This window comes from Podarcis muralis, chromosome 1 (assembly GCF_964188315.1).
Source record: "Podarcis muralis chromosome 1, rPodMur119.hap1.1, whole genome shotgun sequence".
Lineage (NCBI taxonomy): Eukaryota > Metazoa > Chordata > Lepidosauria > Squamata > Lacertidae > Podarcis > Podarcis muralis.
The window spans coordinates 12,132,753-12,152,045 of record NC_135655.1 but is presented as its reverse complement, the minus strand read 5'-3'; the positions used below and the strand labels follow the sequence as shown (position 1 = coordinate 12,152,045).

The 19,293-nt window shown below is 42.0% G+C and overlaps 1 protein-coding gene across 2 annotated transcripts in view; it reads right to left on the bottom strand.

The window, feature by feature from the left end:
* Positions 1–19,293, bottom strand: part of JAG2 (jagged canonical Notch ligand 2) — an 89,675-nt gene that overhangs the window by 4,660 nt on the left and 65,722 nt on the right. For both annotated transcript variants that reach the window (XM_028746275.2, XM_028746364.2), the window contains 13 exons: positions 18,294–18,444; positions 17,642–17,806; positions 16,580–16,693; positions 14,589–14,702; positions 13,873–13,986; positions 12,722–12,838; positions 10,350–10,377; positions 8,123–8,208; positions 6,886–6,999; positions 6,584–6,699; positions 5,449–5,697; positions 3,843–3,974; positions 661–817 (listed from right to left, as the gene is read on the bottom strand). In XM_028746275.2, the coding sequence (XP_028602108.2) occupies positions 661–817; positions 3,843–3,974; positions 5,449–5,697; positions 6,584–6,699; positions 6,886–6,999; positions 8,123–8,208; positions 10,350–10,377; positions 12,722–12,838; positions 13,873–13,986; positions 14,589–14,702; positions 16,580–16,693; positions 17,642–17,806; positions 18,294–18,444 (1,657 nt within the window). The remainder of the gene's footprint in view (positions 1–660; positions 818–3,842; positions 3,975–5,448; positions 5,698–6,583; positions 6,700–6,885; positions 7,000–8,122; positions 8,209–10,349; positions 10,378–12,721; positions 12,839–13,872; positions 13,987–14,588; positions 14,703–16,579; positions 16,694–17,641; positions 17,807–18,293; positions 18,445–19,293) is intronic.

The following is a 19,293-nucleotide window of genomic DNA, read 5'->3' as shown; positions in this document are numbered from 1 at the left end:
GCTTTAGTTTCTGAACATTTTAAAAATTGAACGGACTTCTGGAACGGATTCCGTTCGACTTCCAAGGTACGTCTGTGCCGGTCAGCCACATTTGGCACGGCTAGCAAGAATAATCTTGCAGAGTTATGCAGGCCTTCTTCTGAATCACGCAGCCCTTGTTCCAGAAAGGGGGAGGGGGCTGAAATTGCATCTAACACTGCTCACTGCATGAATAAAAGCGAAGCATAGTGGTATGCGTTATGATTCTTTATTGGTCTACCTTGCCCACACCCCTTACACAATGCAGACCCTCAATTTGAGGTAGAAAACCAGCTGGAGTGGGGGAGAGTGGTGCTTCTTAAACCCTGCACCATTTTCCTGCTGATAATCTCCCCCCTCAGCTAATTTTACCCCTAATAGGGAAAAGACACAGGTATCTTTTCCCTAGTGGAGGTAAAAATAGCCTCCAGGAAACTATTTTTAGCATGGGGGGACGGGGACCATGCAAGAGGCTCCTCCCCACTGGCCTTCCATTTCAAAGTTGCAACCTCAGCAGCTGCATTGTGTAAAAACGGAACAAAAACCGTCTCACAAAAGCCTCGTGGAATGGCATGCGATGCACAGCTTAACTCTTGAGTTATGCCATCAAATAACCCAACACTTGAGACACACACAACTCACCTGATGAAGAATTCCCAACCACTATGGTCTCTATTTTGACTTCAGTTACTGCCAGCATAACTGTACTGTTTTGTCGCTTTGTAATGGTGTTTACTATAGTGTTGGCTGCATTCTGAATAAGGCTGTTATCGGTCTCCTCTTGATGCGAGATGAAAGACTGGGAACAGAGAAGACAGACAGGAAACTTAAGTATTTTTTTAAAAAATAGCCATGTTACGTTATATTTTAGGGGACCAGACTCAAGTCTGAGAACCTGAGAATCCCACTTTGCTGCTAAAGGATGAGTGCTGGTTTGACGCCAGTATAGAAATATTATGCTAGCATTGTGCGCCCTGCCCATTAAGAGCAGTATGGGTTAGTTACACATGACAAACTTCCGTGTTACTTATACCTCTGAGCTAAACTTAGTCATCGTTTGGAGGCTTTTAAGGTATCCAACTAGGCATCTACACTAATGATATGATCTGTTATATATAACTGTGCGCTTTCCAGTTTGCATCATAGCACAGAGTATTCTTTAGTTGCAGATGTAGCAGAGCAGCTAAGAATATCTGGCCAATACTACACCTTTTGGCGCGAGGACGTCTTTCCCTTGCCCTAATAACAAGGAAGGTGACAGCTAACAGCCTTCCACCCTTAGGGAATCCAAGTTCATTTCCCTCTTCCAAGCTGAACTCACCTTACCTTTCTGCCAGAGCCATCAGAGGCAATTTCATGGTGACTTCACTAACCAATTTTTAAACAGAAGCAGTGCAGCAGGGAAGTCTACAACCAAACTCTGAACTGCACAATTGTAGGTACAGTGGTGCCTCACAAGACGAAATTAATTCGTTCCGCGATTTTTTTCGCCTTGCGATTTTTTTCGTCTTGCGAAGCACGGTTTTGGAAAAGTTTTGGAAAAGCTTCAAAAATCACCAAAGTCTTCAAAAACCTCAAAAAAGGCTACCACACCGCATGCTATGAGTTGCTCCTCAAAGTCAAGTCGTAACTGTATTAATGGTGTTAAGAAAAAGGAAACAAACTTGCAAGACGTTCCCGTCTTGCGAAGCAAGCCCATAGGGAAAATCGTCTTGCAAAGCAACTCAAAAAACCAAAAACCCTTTCGTCTTGCGAGTTTTTTGTCTTGCGAGACATTCGTCTTGCGAGGTACCACTGTAACTGTTTATTTCCTAGGCAATTCATGTTGCAAGTAGAAAGAAATCAAGTTTAGGAAGGCAACCTCTAGCTTGCTCACGTGTATATCCTATAATATTTGCTCTTCCCTTCTCCAACCTATGAAGGCACTAAGGGCTGATAGAGACAAGCAGGATCCGTTATTTTCTGACCAGCTCCATGTATTGAGAGGGCCAACTATGTAGCTTTCCCAATGAGCCTACCAACTACTCATCAAATCCTCGGGGCTGAAACAGATGCGGCACGAGAGATGCGTGCTTGGCTATCCCATCTGGTTTTTGTTTGTTGAAAACAGCTGTGGTGTGTATGTGTGTCAGAGCAGTTTTACTGGGCAAGGGAGTAATTGACGATATTCCCTTGTGCAAATTCCCCACAAGCTACTATTAATCCCACAAAAGCGGGGGCGGGGGAAGAAACAAGAGGCTCACACAGTTTCCTCACCCTATGGCTAATTCTTTACAGGAAGGGTTAAATGCCTTCTTCCCTGGCCCCACTGCTGCAATAAAAAAACCCGGAGACTTCCACACCTGATTTTAAGTGTGCGCGCATACACACACACACACACACACACACACACGCAAACAAAATAGGATCTCCTCCATCAACAGCAGTCTTTGGTCCTAAGTCACTTTCCACTTTCAGAGGAACAGTGAGGACATAGAGCTGTGTTTGTAATTGTAACTGCTTTGCCACACGGAAAACAATGGGCCAGGATTTGTTACATTACTTGCAATGTTTTCCTTCTAAATAAAGAAAAGGTAGCAGCCACTCTCTCAATTCACGCTTGACTCCAGCATTATATATATTTTATATTTCATTATGTTTGTATATTTGTTGGAAGCAGCCTGGAGTAGCTAAGTCAGATGGACGGGGTACAAATAACCACCACCACCACCAACACACAAAACATGTATCCCATTGTTCCACCACCAAAAGAGGCATACAAGGTAACTTAAATGTTACACTCAGTAAAACAATTCATAAAACAATTTGATGGCAGTTAAGAAAAGCAGCAGAGTGCTAGGAGTCACCCACACTTTTGCTTGACCCATATTGTGTACCAATCAACCCCCCCCCCCCAAGGTCTGAGAGCTTTCCTTGTTTTGCCTTGCAAAAATCAGGTCGTACCTGCTGAATCAGATCGTATCATATGTGTGTAAAATTGGAAGAGATTTTGCTTTAAGCGAGCTTCAGTTCAGCAGGTCAGATGGGATTTTTGCAAGGCACAGCTATGATGAGAAAAGCTCTTGTACCCGGGGAACTGATTGGTACACAATCTGATCAAGATATGGGTTAAAAGTATGGATGAGCTCTTGGGCTGAAGACAAATCTCAAGTACTTCTCTTCATTCTCTGATGCTTTTCTGTTTCGCTCAAGCAATTGTCTTAGTGTAACCAGCAATATTATAATGGAGTTTTGAGGCTGGCTCTGTACAGGGTAGCAGCAAAAGATCGCTTAGTGGAATGCTATAATTTTTTTGTATAGTGGCTACCGGGTTAAACCCAGTCTTTCCCTGGCTTCTACCTACCCAAGACATCCATTGCCCTCTTCCATAATTGCATTAACTGTGAACTGAAGGCCTTCTGCTCCTCTGTCTCTCACCCAAGGAAGGTCTCAACCCTGTTCTCCCTCTGCCTCACGCACTCACATCCAACCCTTCTGCTCTTGTCACTATCCCAGTTTCTTTGATAGATTTGGCCACATTTCAACAATGCATCTCAACATCTGTTTAGCTTTTGAATAGTTGTCACCTGAATTGACTATTGGTATTTTTTTTTTTTTAAGCGAGGAAACCTTGTAATGATGTTTTGTTTCAGTGCATATTGCCTTGATATATTTTATGATATGGTGGTACAGAAATATTTTAATAAGTATGTAAATCTTCAACTGGTTTCCTGATGAAGCTCATGGTAACTAGCTCAGGGTCTTGAGTCTTTCTGACACCTGCTTTCATCAAGGCTACTACAGACAACACATTTTTCCCACTTAGAAAGAAGTTTAACACTTACAATAGCAACTTCCACGGCGTTTTCTATGGAGTACGATAGATCACACAACACCAGTAGCATTCTCTCACTAGAAACGGACCTAGTGGCTGGTAAATATCTGATTTCTGAGCAAATATTTTCAACAGTAGTGCCCTGTGAGAAAGAAAACAAGACCAACTCTTCTAGAAAACCGGAGTATAACACACTAATTTCAGAACAATTTAGAAATGATAAATTGATATAACAGTAAAGTAGAAAAAAGGCTCGCTCCAAATCTCTCAGTGTCATTTGATGCCCAGGCACACAAACAGTGGACTTAAAACATTAGAAGCACTGCTCCAATGTTCAGCATTCTCACTGGACCGTTTTGTAGTCTCTTGGAGCATTCTGGGAAGATAGGAAGGGAACTGAAGTTTACCTTAAATCACAGGTGGTATTAATGAAGACCTGAACAAAAGGAATGGGGGGTTCACCTCCAGGATGACCTCCCTCCCCCACAGAATTTATTCTCAAGGCTGGGAGGAAACAATCTGACACTACAAATGTGTTTGTCTTGTGAATTCATAGGTAGAAAAGGTAAAGCACAACACCGGCTTACTTTACAGGTAAATCCAATGTGAAATGGTCTTTTGGTTACTTATAAAGTAACCTCAGCTCCAAACTGCTGCACTGACTGATGACGGTGATGGATGGGAAAGTATAAAGGACAGTAATAAATAATTTCTATGGACTGGCATGCAAAGCTTTCCTAAAGTTGTGCTCGCTCTTTGGGATTGCTGCATTTCCTTTTCACTAGGAGCAGGAGGAATGGTAGCCCACTGAAGATGCCACTGACAAGTCAGAGGACACCCAACATTCTGCAGAAGACTCCATAGTGCAGATAAGGGCCTAACAAGCAAGGCAAGTTTTGAAAGACTGGAAAGCTGGTGGCTTGTTTAAAAGACACTTCAAAAAGCAAATACAGGGAAAAGTCCAAGGTCCACAGCACCTGTACCTAGCCTTCACAAAACTGGCTTGCGTCCTTGGATCATTCTGAAAGCTCTACACTGCAATCTATCACTGATGTTCGTTCTTTGGGGCAGTGCACTGAAACGCATTAGAGCATTTAAAACAAACAATTCACACCTTTCTTTAAATCCAAAGCTAACTCAAACCAAGACCACAGGAGTCTCAATGGATTTTCCTCGGAGGAAACCAGCTGCACCCTAATCTGCACCCACGCAAAGCCTTTATTTCAGAACTAACTAGTGCTGAGTAATTCTGGTGCTTAGAAGCAGCACTTCCCCTTCTCTGCTCAGTGGAGCTCAAAGGGGAAAGGGCTCAGCGGTACAACAAATGCTTTGCACGCAGAAAGTCCTTAGGTTCAATCCCTGGGAAAGGTTGTTATCTGAAAACCGAGAAAGCCAGGGCCAGTCAGTTATCAGCCCACTGGATGGACCAATGGGTCTAACTCAGTCTAAGGTACCTTCTTATGGATCACTCAGCTGAACTCCATGGCAGATGTCTGAAAAACCGAGGCAGTTGGAAGTGATAAAGAAGCACATTTTTCAAGCAAGATTTCTAGGTTTCAACGTTGTGCATTGCTTAGAAACTCTGTCAAGATGTTCGTAAGACTTCAAATTCTCACCTGGGGTACTTTGTCTCTGTTAAAAATCAGCGTGATTCTTGCACAGCTGTTGTCCAAGTAACCCGAATTGGGGGGGCACTTGATGTTGACAGGAAGAGGTTCTGATTCACTGCATTCCCCCCAGTCAGCACAAGGCGGTTGGAAACATTTGGTGTACATTTTCTCTTGGCATTCTTGACCTCTGGCGCATTGGTGACTAGCATGGTCCCCATGTTTGGTCAACAAACAAGATTTTCTCCCACACCACACCTAGAATGTAGCAGAGGGGATTTTTAGCGTGTAACAATGGACAATCATGAAAATAAGGGATGTAGTAGCTTGTAGTTCAAACAAGGAGGCTTCTCTTCTAGCTAATCCAAGCCACAGAATATTTTGGAGACTGTAATGCTCATCTCCTATCTCAGGTGATTATTACAAAGCACCGAGATTTGCACTTCTAGGCTCAGCAATGCTACTCAGATCAAACTGATTTCTTTACATTGTGCATACAATCATTACAGGGATTATTCCACTGCAGGGGTCAGCAAACTTACCACGCCTCGGGCCGGTGTCTCCAGCGCTGACTGCACGGCGGGCTGGAGAGCAGGGGAGTGCGTGCCCATACGCGTGCACACACACTATTTCCAGCGCACTTTCGGGTCAGAGAAGCACTAGAAATAACTTGTGCGCATGTGCACAGGCCTCCTCCAACCCGGATGTGCACCGAAATTAATGTTTGCGCATGCACAAATAATGCCTGCGCATGCGCACAAGCTATTTCCGGTGCTCCTCCAACCTGAAAGTGGGCAGCCACGCAGCGCAGCACCGGTAAGAGCGGGCGGCGGGGGTTGCTGCGGGCCCGATAAATGAGTCCCTCGGGCCTTATCCGGCCCGTGGGCCTTAGTTTGGGGACCCCTGTTCCACTGACTCCTGAGCAAGAGGGATGTCAAGCCTAAGTTATAATAAGCATTAAGTGAATCTCAGGTGAAACTTGGAGGGAGCAAAGGGATGGGGGAGTAGCAGTTCTCAATGCAACCATGTGCTGAAAATGTCACAGAAGTAAATTAATGAAGCTGACACGTGAGTGCGGTGAGGGTTGAAAAGTTTGAAGGAATAGGGAATTTAAATGATTTAGCTTTCAACTTCATGTAACTACCTTGGTGCACTCAATGTGGCCATCCAGACAGTGGCAGTTGTTGCATTCTTGATCCCATCTGCTGCCATGGGGAAAGGATGTTCCTTTAAGCCAGCAAGACTTTCCAAATCCTATCACTTGGGTGGGGTGGGGTGGGGGATGGGGGAGAAAGAACAGGGAATAGTTTTCATTTTAAGTATTGCATCAAGCCAAAAGAGAATACCAAGTTCATGTAACAGATAAGCTATAGCACATGCCGCTGTGCAAGACACTGCGAAGTAGCATTTGATATTTATTGCTCTCAGTTTAAAGCATTAAGTTACCTTCTTGGCATCTAGTTCCAGCTCGCCCAGGGGGGCAAATGCACCTGTAGCCATTTATTTCATCAATACACGTAGAACCGTATGCACACGGAGAGGACTGGCATTCATCAATATCTGAAAGGGAAGAAAACAAGCGTTTTAATACAATGCTCTATGTACAAACTGTTTACAATTTTGGAGCACAGTTCAGCCCAACCAGACATCTGTATAAAGTTGTAAACAGGCTTTATACAGTATTACAGGATGCTAAAAAGTAAGAGGACTCGTCTGTAGAAGCATTAGTCAGTATCATGTGTAACCTGTGGCTGTGCACTGAAAATTCCCCCAAATAATTCTGTTTATATTTCCCCGTGCTAGCTAACATTTATGTCCCGATGATCTAGCAACACTGCTGAGCATTCCAGGAATTAAGATGTTCTACTGGAGTTGTACTGCCGCTAAAAGATTCAGGATAGGTTACACCATTTTTAGTATGCATTCTTACTAGAGGAAGATATCAGAACATTACTACTTCTTTCAAGCAGCATATATTTAGCATGTGAAATGCATGTAAAGATACACTTCAAGGGGCAAGTCCTATTAAAAAAATCCCAATGCTTTGTTTATGGATACTGTCTAAGGCAGGGGTCTGCAACCCGCGGCTCCGGAGCCGCATGTGGCTCTTTTACATCTTTGCCGCGGCTCCGGGGCGGATACTAGCGAGGGGAGGAGGCGCATTGTGCGCCCCGACACTCCTCACTGTGGCGGGCGCTGTACTGGCTGTGACGTCGCATGGGGGCGGTGCGTGCGTTAGTCGCGCACCGTCCCGACGTCACCTTCCCGCCCGCTGTCAGATTGCGGCTCCGGAGATATATTTGTTTTAAATTTCGCAATGGTTTTGCGGCTCCCAGTTGTTGTTTTTTCTTCGGAAACGGGTCCAAGTGGCTCTTTTTGTCTTAAAGGTTGCAGACCCCTGGTCTAAGGAAAGGTTTCACTAAGGGCTGGGGTGTACAGCTTAGATACAATTTATGCCAAATCACTGTTAGTTGCATTTGTCAAATGAAGAAAGGAATTCTGTCCAAAAACAAAGCGGTCACCATTCTTTACAAGGGTCAGGATCTGTGAATAATTCAGTTAGCTTCTGCTTCATTATTTGGGATACAGCTGACGAATGCTTAATGCATCGAAACTCAAATGCAACAAAGAGTTCAGGTCAATGGCACGACCTCCCCGGTCCTTTCCTTACGCAGGTACTTACTGATTCTGCAGTCTGGACCAGCAAACCCAGGTGCACATTCGCAACGAAACCAATTCACACCATCAACACAGATGCCTCCATTGTAACTGTAAAAATAATAAACCTATCATTGCAATGAAGGCTGTCAGGGTAGTTCCACAAGCCGAGAGATAAGAACCTTTGGGTTTGTGTACATAATGGCCTGCTCAAATGCAAATTTCTTTTATTTGTATCAACAGACATTGTCTCACTATTCAGTCATGCAGGATTCAAGATGCTTAGTTAATTCATAAGGTACGCCCATTTAATAAACCATCTGCATTGTCTTAACTTCTCCAATTAAACATTGTTAATTAAATAATCAGTGGCACAGAGGAGGGGGTCTATTCCCATTAAGAGAAGCAGCATAGTAAGGAGAGCATTGAACCAGTTTTCATTCAAACCCCATATTTTCTAATAAAATGGAAAGACAATGGGACAGACATGCTTTAAAGAATACAAGGAGCAATATAGAATAATTCTTAGACCAACTGCTTTTTAAGCAAAGACACAGCTTTAGAAATGTGTACTCATTCCAAAGCTAACTTGACATTTTAAAATCCACTTGCTTTCATTACATTTAGATTACTGCATCAAAAAAAGTTGCCATGTTCCAGGTTCCTATGGCTGCAGAGCTTCTGAATGCAGTTATAGCAGGTTCCAGAAACTCTACAACCATCACGGGCCGGGAACAAGACCTGGAAGCTTTGCAACATGTAGACAAAGTACAGTACACCAAAGTCTGAATTATTATACACAGGGCAGGAATACTCAAAGACAAAGAGGCACTGGAGAACTGTGCTGTTCAATAAGCAGATAGCAATCAGCTTTCCTGAGATTGTGGAAGGAACAATGTACTTTTAAAAAAGACTGGATAAGGACTATAAAGAAGGGATAGAAATTATTTCTCTGAATAATTTGAAGGCTGCTTTGCACGTTACAAGAGGAAAGCGTGTGTTGCCTTTGCATCCTCAACATGCATCCTTTTGGTAATATTTGACTGGAAAGAGTGGAGACGCAAACGCATCAAAACTTCACATATGAAGTGAGCACTGGCCAGTTGCGGCTCACTCCCAGGAACATTCCCTAGATGTCTGTACTGTTTCGCTTCAAGACAAGCATGACAGAGATATGAGGACAACACTCTGTGGAAATCAATGTAGTAAGTCGCCCGAGCAGAGAAGTTCTGATGATGCGCCTTGGCTCTCAGGAGAGATTTTATGTGCATTTTACATCCAATTCCCCCTTATAGAGTCTCAGGGGAAATTGAACATAAAGTTACCTGAGACCAACAGCATATTGTCAAGACCAACTACTCCCAGGTGGGCTTTCTACATTGATTTCAAAGTGAGAGGCGAGAGGAGCCCCGTGTGCTAGCTAGCCACCCTTAGGAAGTTGAAATTACCTTTTTTAAAAACAGCGAAAGCTGATGACAGACAAGCAGCTGTCAGGCCACCTCATGTGCAAATCTACAGGAGGCTAGGAATCTTTCAAGTGTGGGTTTCAGAGTAAGCACCTGCCCTAATTGGTCTGGGCAGATGGGGTAGGGTGTGTCCGCTTTGGAGATACAGCTTTCTGGATTCTCTCCTCATCCCTAACATGTGCGAGGCAGCTTTTAAGAGGATGGGCAGGTGGTTCTTCACACTTAGGGTCAACTAGCCCCTCATATATGCTGCTGGGTTCAACTAGATGGCAGAGGTCCTTTTCAGCCCTTCAAATGCAAGGATTTAGTCAAAATGGGCACAGGAATCTTTTGTATACACTGTGTCCTCAAATGCTCAATTATAAAACCATTGGTATTATTTTCATGTCAAGATTCATTATGGTTAACATTTAGGCGCTTTCTGCTTTGTTATTGTCTTCCCACTTTAAACTCCTACTCTTGACACAAATGCCAAATACCTATAACTGAATGAGCCTAATAGCTTTAGTGGGATTTTTAATTTTTTTATTTTTTTTTAGGCTAATTTCATAGAACTTTTCAAACTACAAATCTCATATTACCACTACGGAGCAGTAACCAGGCTCCATAGGAGAATACGTATTGGCAGAGCTGCCAGTTAGCAAAGAAATACAGGAAGTTCATTGGAAAGACCAGCACAATAGTTTAGATAGAATATAGGGCTTAAGTAGCCTTGATTAACAGGATTATTCGCATTCAGCCATTGTACTAGGACATTTTGAAAAAAGAATGATCATGAGTACTTACCATGGATGTGGATTGCAGTCGTTAATATCTGAACAAAGAAAATTAAACTGAATCAGTGCACTGAATTATGTACACAGTATAAAAACTGTGCCTTGATCTAGCAGGTCTATGTACACACAGTTTTCTTGCATGCCACCCATATTAATTTATTGGCTTATTTAGAAACTATAGAGTTTTAAAACAGAATCCCTGGTCTGTAATAAACAACAACAACAAATAATAATAGTAATAGTAATAGTAATAATAATAATAATAATAATAATAATTTATTATTTCTACCCTGCCCCTCTGGCTGGGTTTCCCCAGCCACTCTGGGCGGCTTTCAACAGAACATTAAAGGTAAAGGTACCCCTGCCCGTACGGGCCAGTCTTGACAGACTCTAGGGTTGTGCGCCCATCTCACTCAAGAGGCCGGGGGCCAGCGCTGTCCGGAGACACTTCTGGGTCACGTGGCCAGCGTGACATTGCTGCTCTGGCGAGCCAGAGCCGCACACAGAAACACCATTTACCTTCCCGCTAGTAAGCGGTCCCTATTTATCACTTCAAACATTAAAAACGCTAAACAGTGATTTGTTAAAAGTAAAACTAAACTCAGAAGTCTTCCTCTCATATGTAGATGGAGAAGATGGACTGTACAGGAGGAAAATGGGAGAACATGCAACTCCAAGGTTTTTCCTGGACTCCTAGAAGCTTGCTGAGTACCACTAAACCATGGTTTTCTGTTGTGTGTGACCAATGTCATTACATGTGCTCTCATCACATGACAGTGCTATGGAAATGTCACATGACTGTTGCAGGTATAGGTGGCACACAAACATCAGTTACCAACCTCAAAAAAGACACATTCTAGACAGTAAAGGCACCACTTCAACTCTTAAATGTGGCTATCAGCAGTACAGGAGAATTGTATTGTAAGGCCCATCAAAATATAATGAGGGAAAACAAATGCACTTTTAAGAGGAGGCATGGGACCTCTGAATTCATTTCTCAAGGTATGCTGAGCAAGTACCAGCTCTTATGTCATTTCCCACTATATAAGGCTATGTGCGTAAACCACACCTTGTAGAAGTAATCTGGGCTGGATCCCATATTTAGAACTTTGGGTTTGTAATTTGTGTAATGACCACTTAACACAAGACAATATTTGAATTAAGGATTCCTTTCCTTGCTTTCAACTAGATTCCACTTCCCATTGACCTTTCGACTATGCAGCTAAATTCCAGATTGAAGTGTGTTGAGGAAACTTCCTTTCCTATCTAATCAACTTGCAAAGTGCGCAAGGAAACAGTTTAAATGGCTCTAGAATAGATGCTGAATGAAGAACAGCAAGAAGTCATTTCCAGGTACCACAGATTGCTCCCTCACATGGAGCCACTACCAGAACAGCCTCCCTCTCTCTCCCCTAGCCAGCTGTTTTAGCCATAAATAAATGGTAGCTCCATGCACTATAAACAGTGGCGAGGGCCAACAACTTAACCAAGACAGAGGCAATTAAATGTAATTTCAATGCAGGGTTGAAGTTTTTGACTAGGTATAACATTTTGTGCATGTTCCGACTTGAGCCACAAACTCAAACTGTGCCACACCTAAGCAAATCAGCATATTGGCATGCTAGTTAAAATCTCCCAAGGTAGTACTAAGGAAAATATTCCGACATGATTTATATAGTTCAGTCTCAAAAGCTGGTGATATGCAGGACTCCCAATTATAAGCAATAATGAACTTTCTGGATATTTTGAACAAGAGCTATTATTACTATTAGTAGTAGTAGTAGTAGTAGTAGTAGTAGTAGTAGTAGTAGTATACTGCCCTTCATTCAAAGATCACAGGTCAGTTCACAACATAAAAATACAAAGTGAGAACACAAAATACATAACAAAACAAAAACACAAACAAACCAAATAACCCCCTCCCCCACAAAAACCCCACTTTTAAAAGGTCAGAGAAACAGCCCAAGGCCTGGTTATAGAGAAATGCTTTTGCTTGGTGCCTAAAAATATGTACCAAAGCTACCAGGCGAACCTTCCTGGGGAGAGCATTCCACAAACGTGGAGCCACCACAGAAAAGGCCGGTTCTCATGTTGTTATCCTCCAGACCTCTCATAGAGGAAGTACACAAAGAAGGGCCTCAGATGATTATTGCACGGTCCAGGGTGGTCATAAGGGGGAGGGGGGTCCTTGAGATACCACAGTCCATTTAGGGCTTTATATGTAAAGGCCACTCACTCGCCGGATCGCCACCTTGCTGTGGTGAGTAGGCTTGCATGTTTCCATGATCCTTGTGAGTGAAGCCATCAGGAATTGGGCCCAAATTGGAATAATCTACAGCCATTAGAAGTGTCAGTCTTGACACAAAAGAGGAAAACACTTACTCTGTGTGCACGTACGCCCTTCCCAACCTTCTTTACAAATGCAAGAAAAGGAATCTCCACTGCCAACACAGGTTCCACCATTTAAACAAGGGTTAGGAAGGCAGCTGCTGTTCTTAGCTTTAATGTTAAAAAAAAGAAAGGAAAGGAAATTAAAAATGTGAAAGCGTTCAGCCAAAAGTCCCAGTACTGCATCAATCTTATGAAACATATTTTAATCCCACCTTTTAGTTTTTAGACCCCAATGCTGGTTACAACAGTAATCGATACAATAGTCAATAACCTAACACTACAATTGTCAGCAAAAGCCTGCCAAAATGAAATGAGCTTTTGTAGGTTATTTAAAAGCCAGTATCAAAAAAAGGCAGGCGAGCCTCTCCCAGGGAGAATTCTGTAGTCTGGGCACTGCCCTCCTCGGCACCAACAAACCATACTTCTGACTGCATGTGTGGGCTATGTTTCAGTCCAACTCCCTTCAATGGAAGAATATGTAGCGATCCCTTATGGGCATTGAACCTGCAACCTTATATACAGTGGTACCTCGGTTTACAAACAGCCCTGTTTATGAACTATTCGGTTTACGAACTCTGCGAAACTGAAGTAGTGTTCTGGTTAGTGAAAGTTACCTCCGTTTACGAACGGAAGCCGAACGGTGGAAGGGCACCAGCGGCAGGAGGCCTCATTAGGGAAAGTGCACCTCGGTTTCAGAACGGCTTCGGTTTAGGAACGGACTTCAGGAATGGATTAAGTTCGTAAACCGAGGTACCACTGTATTCTAAATGTGTCAACGATAGCTTGATGTTGCCAAAATATATTGTTACCCATATCTGTTCAGAGAAATGGCGGTTCCTCCCACAGCTCTGGCTTCAAAATGGTTCTAGAGTAGCCAACTTGAAGACAACCATTTCTACTTCTTCTCCTGTGCAGCTGTAGTCAAAACTGCCTGTGATTTTTGTGACGGAAGAGAGCTCGCTAAGCAAAAGCAAGACTAGTAAAGGGTTCCCGTTTACTATTATGTTCTAACCATGTTTTCCCCTGATCACTAATGAGATTGGGGAAGGGGGGAAAAAGCACAGGCTGTTTATAGTTAGCTTCCTGAGCAAAGCAGACGTACATCCAATCTGAATATATTACTGAGCAGATTAAGCACTTACCAATGTTGCAAGTGCTTCCTTTCCATTCCGGAGGACAAGAACACCGAAAAGTATCTCCGTCGTCGTAACACGTTCCTCCATTTGTGCAAGTATTCGCGTCACACTGGTACTCACCTAAAAAGCCATGAAAACAAATTTAAGCAGCTAATCACATGTCTAAGTTTTTTTGTTTTGTTTTTTTGCTTTAGGAACCAGAGACGAATGTTTTGTTAGAGCCAGATACACTACTATGGAATCTTAAGAGTCAAAATGTTTAGAGTTTATTCTTTAGGGTGTTTGTTTTATGCACTGGAACAACTCAGGGGGTTTCAGGATGGCATAGGGCTAACAAACCTAAATGAGTAGATATATATATAAATGATTCACTCATCCGTGGAAATAATTGCTCCAAAAGACAGTTTGAAATTAGTTTTAATTTCATAAAATTATGCCACAAGCATTGGGCAGAGCTGCAGTTTTCATTTTGATATGACAGGATTCCAAACTTTCTTTCTTCAGCTTCAATACAGTGTGCCAATTTTTTATTTTTTTTAACTTAGTGGTTTCATCTGGGGAAAAGCAGACAGTGATTGGACTTGTTTCTACATGACTCTCTTCATCAAATCCCTTTCTGCACTTCTTTAGAGTCCCTTCAAAGCTACTTCAGTTACTTTACAATACTTTCCTCTTTTAACTTCTGGGTTTCAGCTGAACCAGACCATCTAAAGCACACTTACTTGAATGGCATGTTTTGCCTTTCCAGCCACTTGTACATTCACAATAGAAGTCATTCTCTAAATCAATGCATCGGCCTCCATTGTGACATGGATTTGGCAAGCAGTCATTGAAATCTAAAAAATTCCAAGGGAAGAAGTACTTTAGCAAAAGAGGCAGAAATTAATTTTTGAAAAGAATACCAAAAGAGAGATGCCTATCTCAGTAACATGGCTTGTGCAGGAGCAATTAGAAGCTGTTTTCAGTATTAAATGACCTACGAAGCCAAGATGAGATTAATAGAATCATGGAACTGCAGAGTTGGACGGGAGAGTCATCTAGCCCAAATCCCTGCAATCCAGCAATCGCCCAACGTGGGGTTCAAACCCACAACCCTGAGATTAAGACTCTCAGTATTTATATAGTACTATAGTTTAATCAGAAGGCAAATCCTACTTTAAACCATAGACTAGGCTCTTTTGACTCCTGGGCACCAAACCAGAAAGTCTTTTGAATCAAATCACCGTTTGAAATCTCAGCACCTTACACCACCCCTTTTTCCCAACCCTGCTAATTCTATGGGAGGACCACAGCTCAGTAAGACAAGTGTTTGCTTCACATCCAGAACCCCTGCCCATTCCAGATAAAGCATCTCATGCTGTAGAGCTGGAAAAGGAAACTCTGCCCGACACAGGAGACAGGCAATGCCAGTCAGCAGCCAACACTGGGCAACATGGATTAGTAATCTGATTCGGTATAAAGGCAGCTTCTTCATGTACTCACATCCATAAAGAATCTGATCAGTTTGGTCTAGACACAACACTTTATAGTGTTTAAAGTGGAACAGTAAAAATTAGGTCCCAGGCTTCTGCTCAAATGGTAATTCTTTTATATGATCCAGAATGAATTGTTTATGGTGTCATAACATATTGTCTAATTAACAGAAGTCAAATCATTCTGATATAAAGGACAGTTCATATTTATAAAGATACAAATGATACTGTTAGCACTTAGGAGATGTTTTCTCTGAATTAACCTTTTCTATTTTGAGAGCTATTTTGAGCTATTTTGGTGGGAAGGTAAACGGCGTTTCCGTGTGCTGCGCTGGCTCGCCAGATGCAGCTTTGTCACGCTGGCCACGTGACCCGGAAGTGTCTCCGGACAGCGCTGGCCCCCGGCCTCTTGAGTGAGATGGGCGCACAACCCCAGAGTCTGTCAAGACTGGCCCGTATGGGCAGGGGTACCTTTACCTTTACCTTTTACCTTTTATTTTGAGAGCTATCAAACAAGATCACAGAGACAAACTCTTCTTAAGAATTATAGTCTGGATAAGTAGAGCGATCTTCCTCTTTCTTTAGGGGTGTGTGTGTTTTTAAATTAGGTGTGCACTCTGGAACGCTTGGTCAGATGAAAAACAAGTTTACCTGAGTTTAAGGCTATAATCTTAAATTTATTTTCCTGAAATAAGCTCCAGCAAACTTCTGAGTAAAACCTGGGCTGCAGGTAAGGGTTAGTCTCCTGGCTAGGCATGGACAAGGTTGTCAGTTTTGGCTTCTCAAGGTTTCTCACTTTTCCAATCTTAAATTCAGTTCTCCAGTCAACATTCATCAGCATTTTAGTGTGCCTTTTGCCTACTGTACACATTTTTATATTTAATGTTCCCTGATATACACATTTTGCAAGCAATTAATCCTAATGCATTTTTGTTATTTTCACCCACATATTTTTAAAATTTATTTTTACAATTAAAAAAATTTACACACCACTTGTTTGTAGTAAAATGCACTTTATGCACCTACCCTAAACTATGAATTTTTGCACAGATTATCTGATTGCAGAACTGCAGTGTGTAAAATGTGGAGAAGTGTGAATTCTGAAGGAGAGCTGTACTTCAGCTTGCATTTTTAGGACATGTGAATTAAGTAGATTTGCATTAAAATGTGAACCAAAACAAAATTCTCCCTCATCCCTACTCATGACTACTTCTGCTGTTTAAACATTTAGTTGTACTCACTTATATCGCACAGTTTTCCTTCCCAGCCTGTCTGGCAGAAGCACCTGAAATCGTTAACTTCATCTATGCAGGTCCCACCATTTTTGCATGGATTTCCAAGGCAGTCATTGATATCTAAGGAAGACAATGCACAATCACCACTGGAACCATTTTATTTGGTGTGACAAGCCACCACAAGAGTGTTCATCTGTTGAGGAAAGTCATGATTGCTCCAGCTGGAAAAGGTGTGTCAGCTTGTAAAAGAGATGGGAATAATTTTTAGGTACCAGGAGCTCAACTGGAGAAAGGTGTGAAGTTGTGGATCAGGGAACAAAGAACACAATTAAAGGAAAAGGATGCTTCTGTGCACATGCTCAGTCCAGAATTTTTTCAATGCCAGAACTAACCTCCAAGTTCTGCCACACAAAACTCCAGTCCTCTCCAAACTTTGTTTCAGCTGGTTTGGGGAGAGTTGCTATTTTTCAACATTTGAAAGCTGGAAACCCTTGCTAGTCTACTACAAATCTCCCCAAGATCTTCCTGTAGATTCTGATCTACCTTCTGCCTAATACACTTTTTGAGGGCGGTGGCCAAATAGAATCAATGTTTGACTGCAAGATGTCTTCTGTGTGAATGTAACAGGCAATTGTTTTGCTGTGAACTGCTGAAACGGTACCCAGCATGTTTTAAAGAAACAGAAACAACCACCCAGCGAACCATGGCGTTTGGCTAATTATCCAATCAGTCTTCAAGAATTCAGGAGGAAGTACCTGCCATTTAATATTTGCACTACAATGATGTTTGTCTGTGGTATGACACCTGCCTTTTTCCTGTTCATAGAAATGGTCTGCCATGATCAAGCTTTGAATCTTGAACCAATGACCTAGGAATGAAATCCTTTAAATCCCATTAGGAGCCTAAGCTCTCACTCTAAATGGTTTCAAAACAAATGTGTTTCTAATGCTGTACACCGCCCTGAGATCTTTTGATAAAGGGTGGCATATAAATGGAAATAACAACAGCAGCAACAATGTACATACCAGCTTAGTTTTTAATAAAATATTTTTTTCCGCTGCCACTTACTTTCATGACAGTATCTTCCAGTAAAGCCCTTCTCGCAGGCACAAGTAAAATTGCCTCCTGGTTGACTGACACATTGTCCATGGGGTCCACATACACTGGAGGAAATTAATCGGACGCCTTTCCGGGTAGCATTTGTGAAGACCTCTATTGTACAGCTGTCTATTACTAAGAATAAGACATATGGCTTTTAAGTAAAAGAAAACAAATCCTGCATACAGTCCACCTTCCAATGCAGCTTTTTCACCTGCAGCGCACAGCATTTCATTAAACCAAGTCTTCCTAATATTTAGTAGGCATATTTAGAATGCTCTAAGAAACTTCATTCACAAGCAGATTTGAGAGCTGGGCCTACAAGGGTACATTAAAAGAAGGCAACGTTCCCCCCCTTTCATTTAATTTTCCATAGGAAGGATGGCACATTCTAGTTTTTGTACCTTGTTCTATTTTCCTTCCTAGAGTTTTAGTTTTACTGCTAAAATCAAACTGTATTGCTTGCTTTTACATTTTTAAGCTAGCAAGACTTGTCACACTAATTAAGAAAAAAAGCAATTTAACCAACGGCCACCTTTCCTGCAAGATGTCCATTTTTATATGGCTTCTACAGTAGGTACTTAGCTACTACCAAGTAAACAGGTTTACAGGACAAATATACCTTTACACGAATTATTTTTGCAGTGATCCTTAAGGTGAGAGCAGTTCTTTCCATCATAGTCATCGGAGCAAGCACAATAATAGTCTTCTCGCAGATCATAACATTTAGCTCCATTCTGGCAAGGGCTAGGCTTGCAGAGATCAATATCAAGCTGCAAAAGGTTTAAGACAACACGGGTTAACATTCCTAAAGTATGCCAACACATAACGTTGCATGTTAAAATTGTTGCAGTTACTTCAGTCTTTACAAATTGGTTGCACACACTTATAAGGGATGTAGCTTTCCAGTAACAAAAGCATTTTCCAGTCCAAATCAAGTTTTTGTTTACACCAGAAGCATAAATTACGGAGTGTCACTTTTGCTAAGACGAGAGGGTGTATTGCTACGTTAAGAATGACCCCCCCCCCCGTATTATGCAAAATGCAATATACAGATAGGGATTACATGTATCATTTTCAGAGAATCTCCCAACAATTTTTTCCCCCTGGGCTGGCATCTTCTTTGCAAGATGGGAAAATGTTTGAAAAGCATGTGCCAACACAGCCGTTGGGAGAATTTAGCAGGGGATTCAGATTGTAGGGAGAGAAAAAAAGGCTCGCTCTTCTAATTCTGTGTGTACATTTAAGCAAGGTGGTTTAAAGCTGATTTGTTACTATTATGGCGATGAAAAGGGACAAACTTAAACAAGCCTTGCACCATGTAAGCATTTACAAAGACAAATCCTTTTAAGGAAATTATTAATCTTAATACAGTATTCTTGTACCAACTGCATTTACTTTAAGCACCATCTACCTGTCAGCAAGGCAGACATAGAAAAAGCATGGCACCTATCTGATAAAAGTTCCTAGATTTGAAATTTGGACGAAAACTTTCGATGAAATATACAATTCTATTATTCTATGTCCACCTGAAAAGTCCTTTTGCAGACAGCGGAAGTTGTCCCTGACCTACTCTTGATTTAGAACTATCTTTCTCAGAACTATCACATATCATTTTCGGA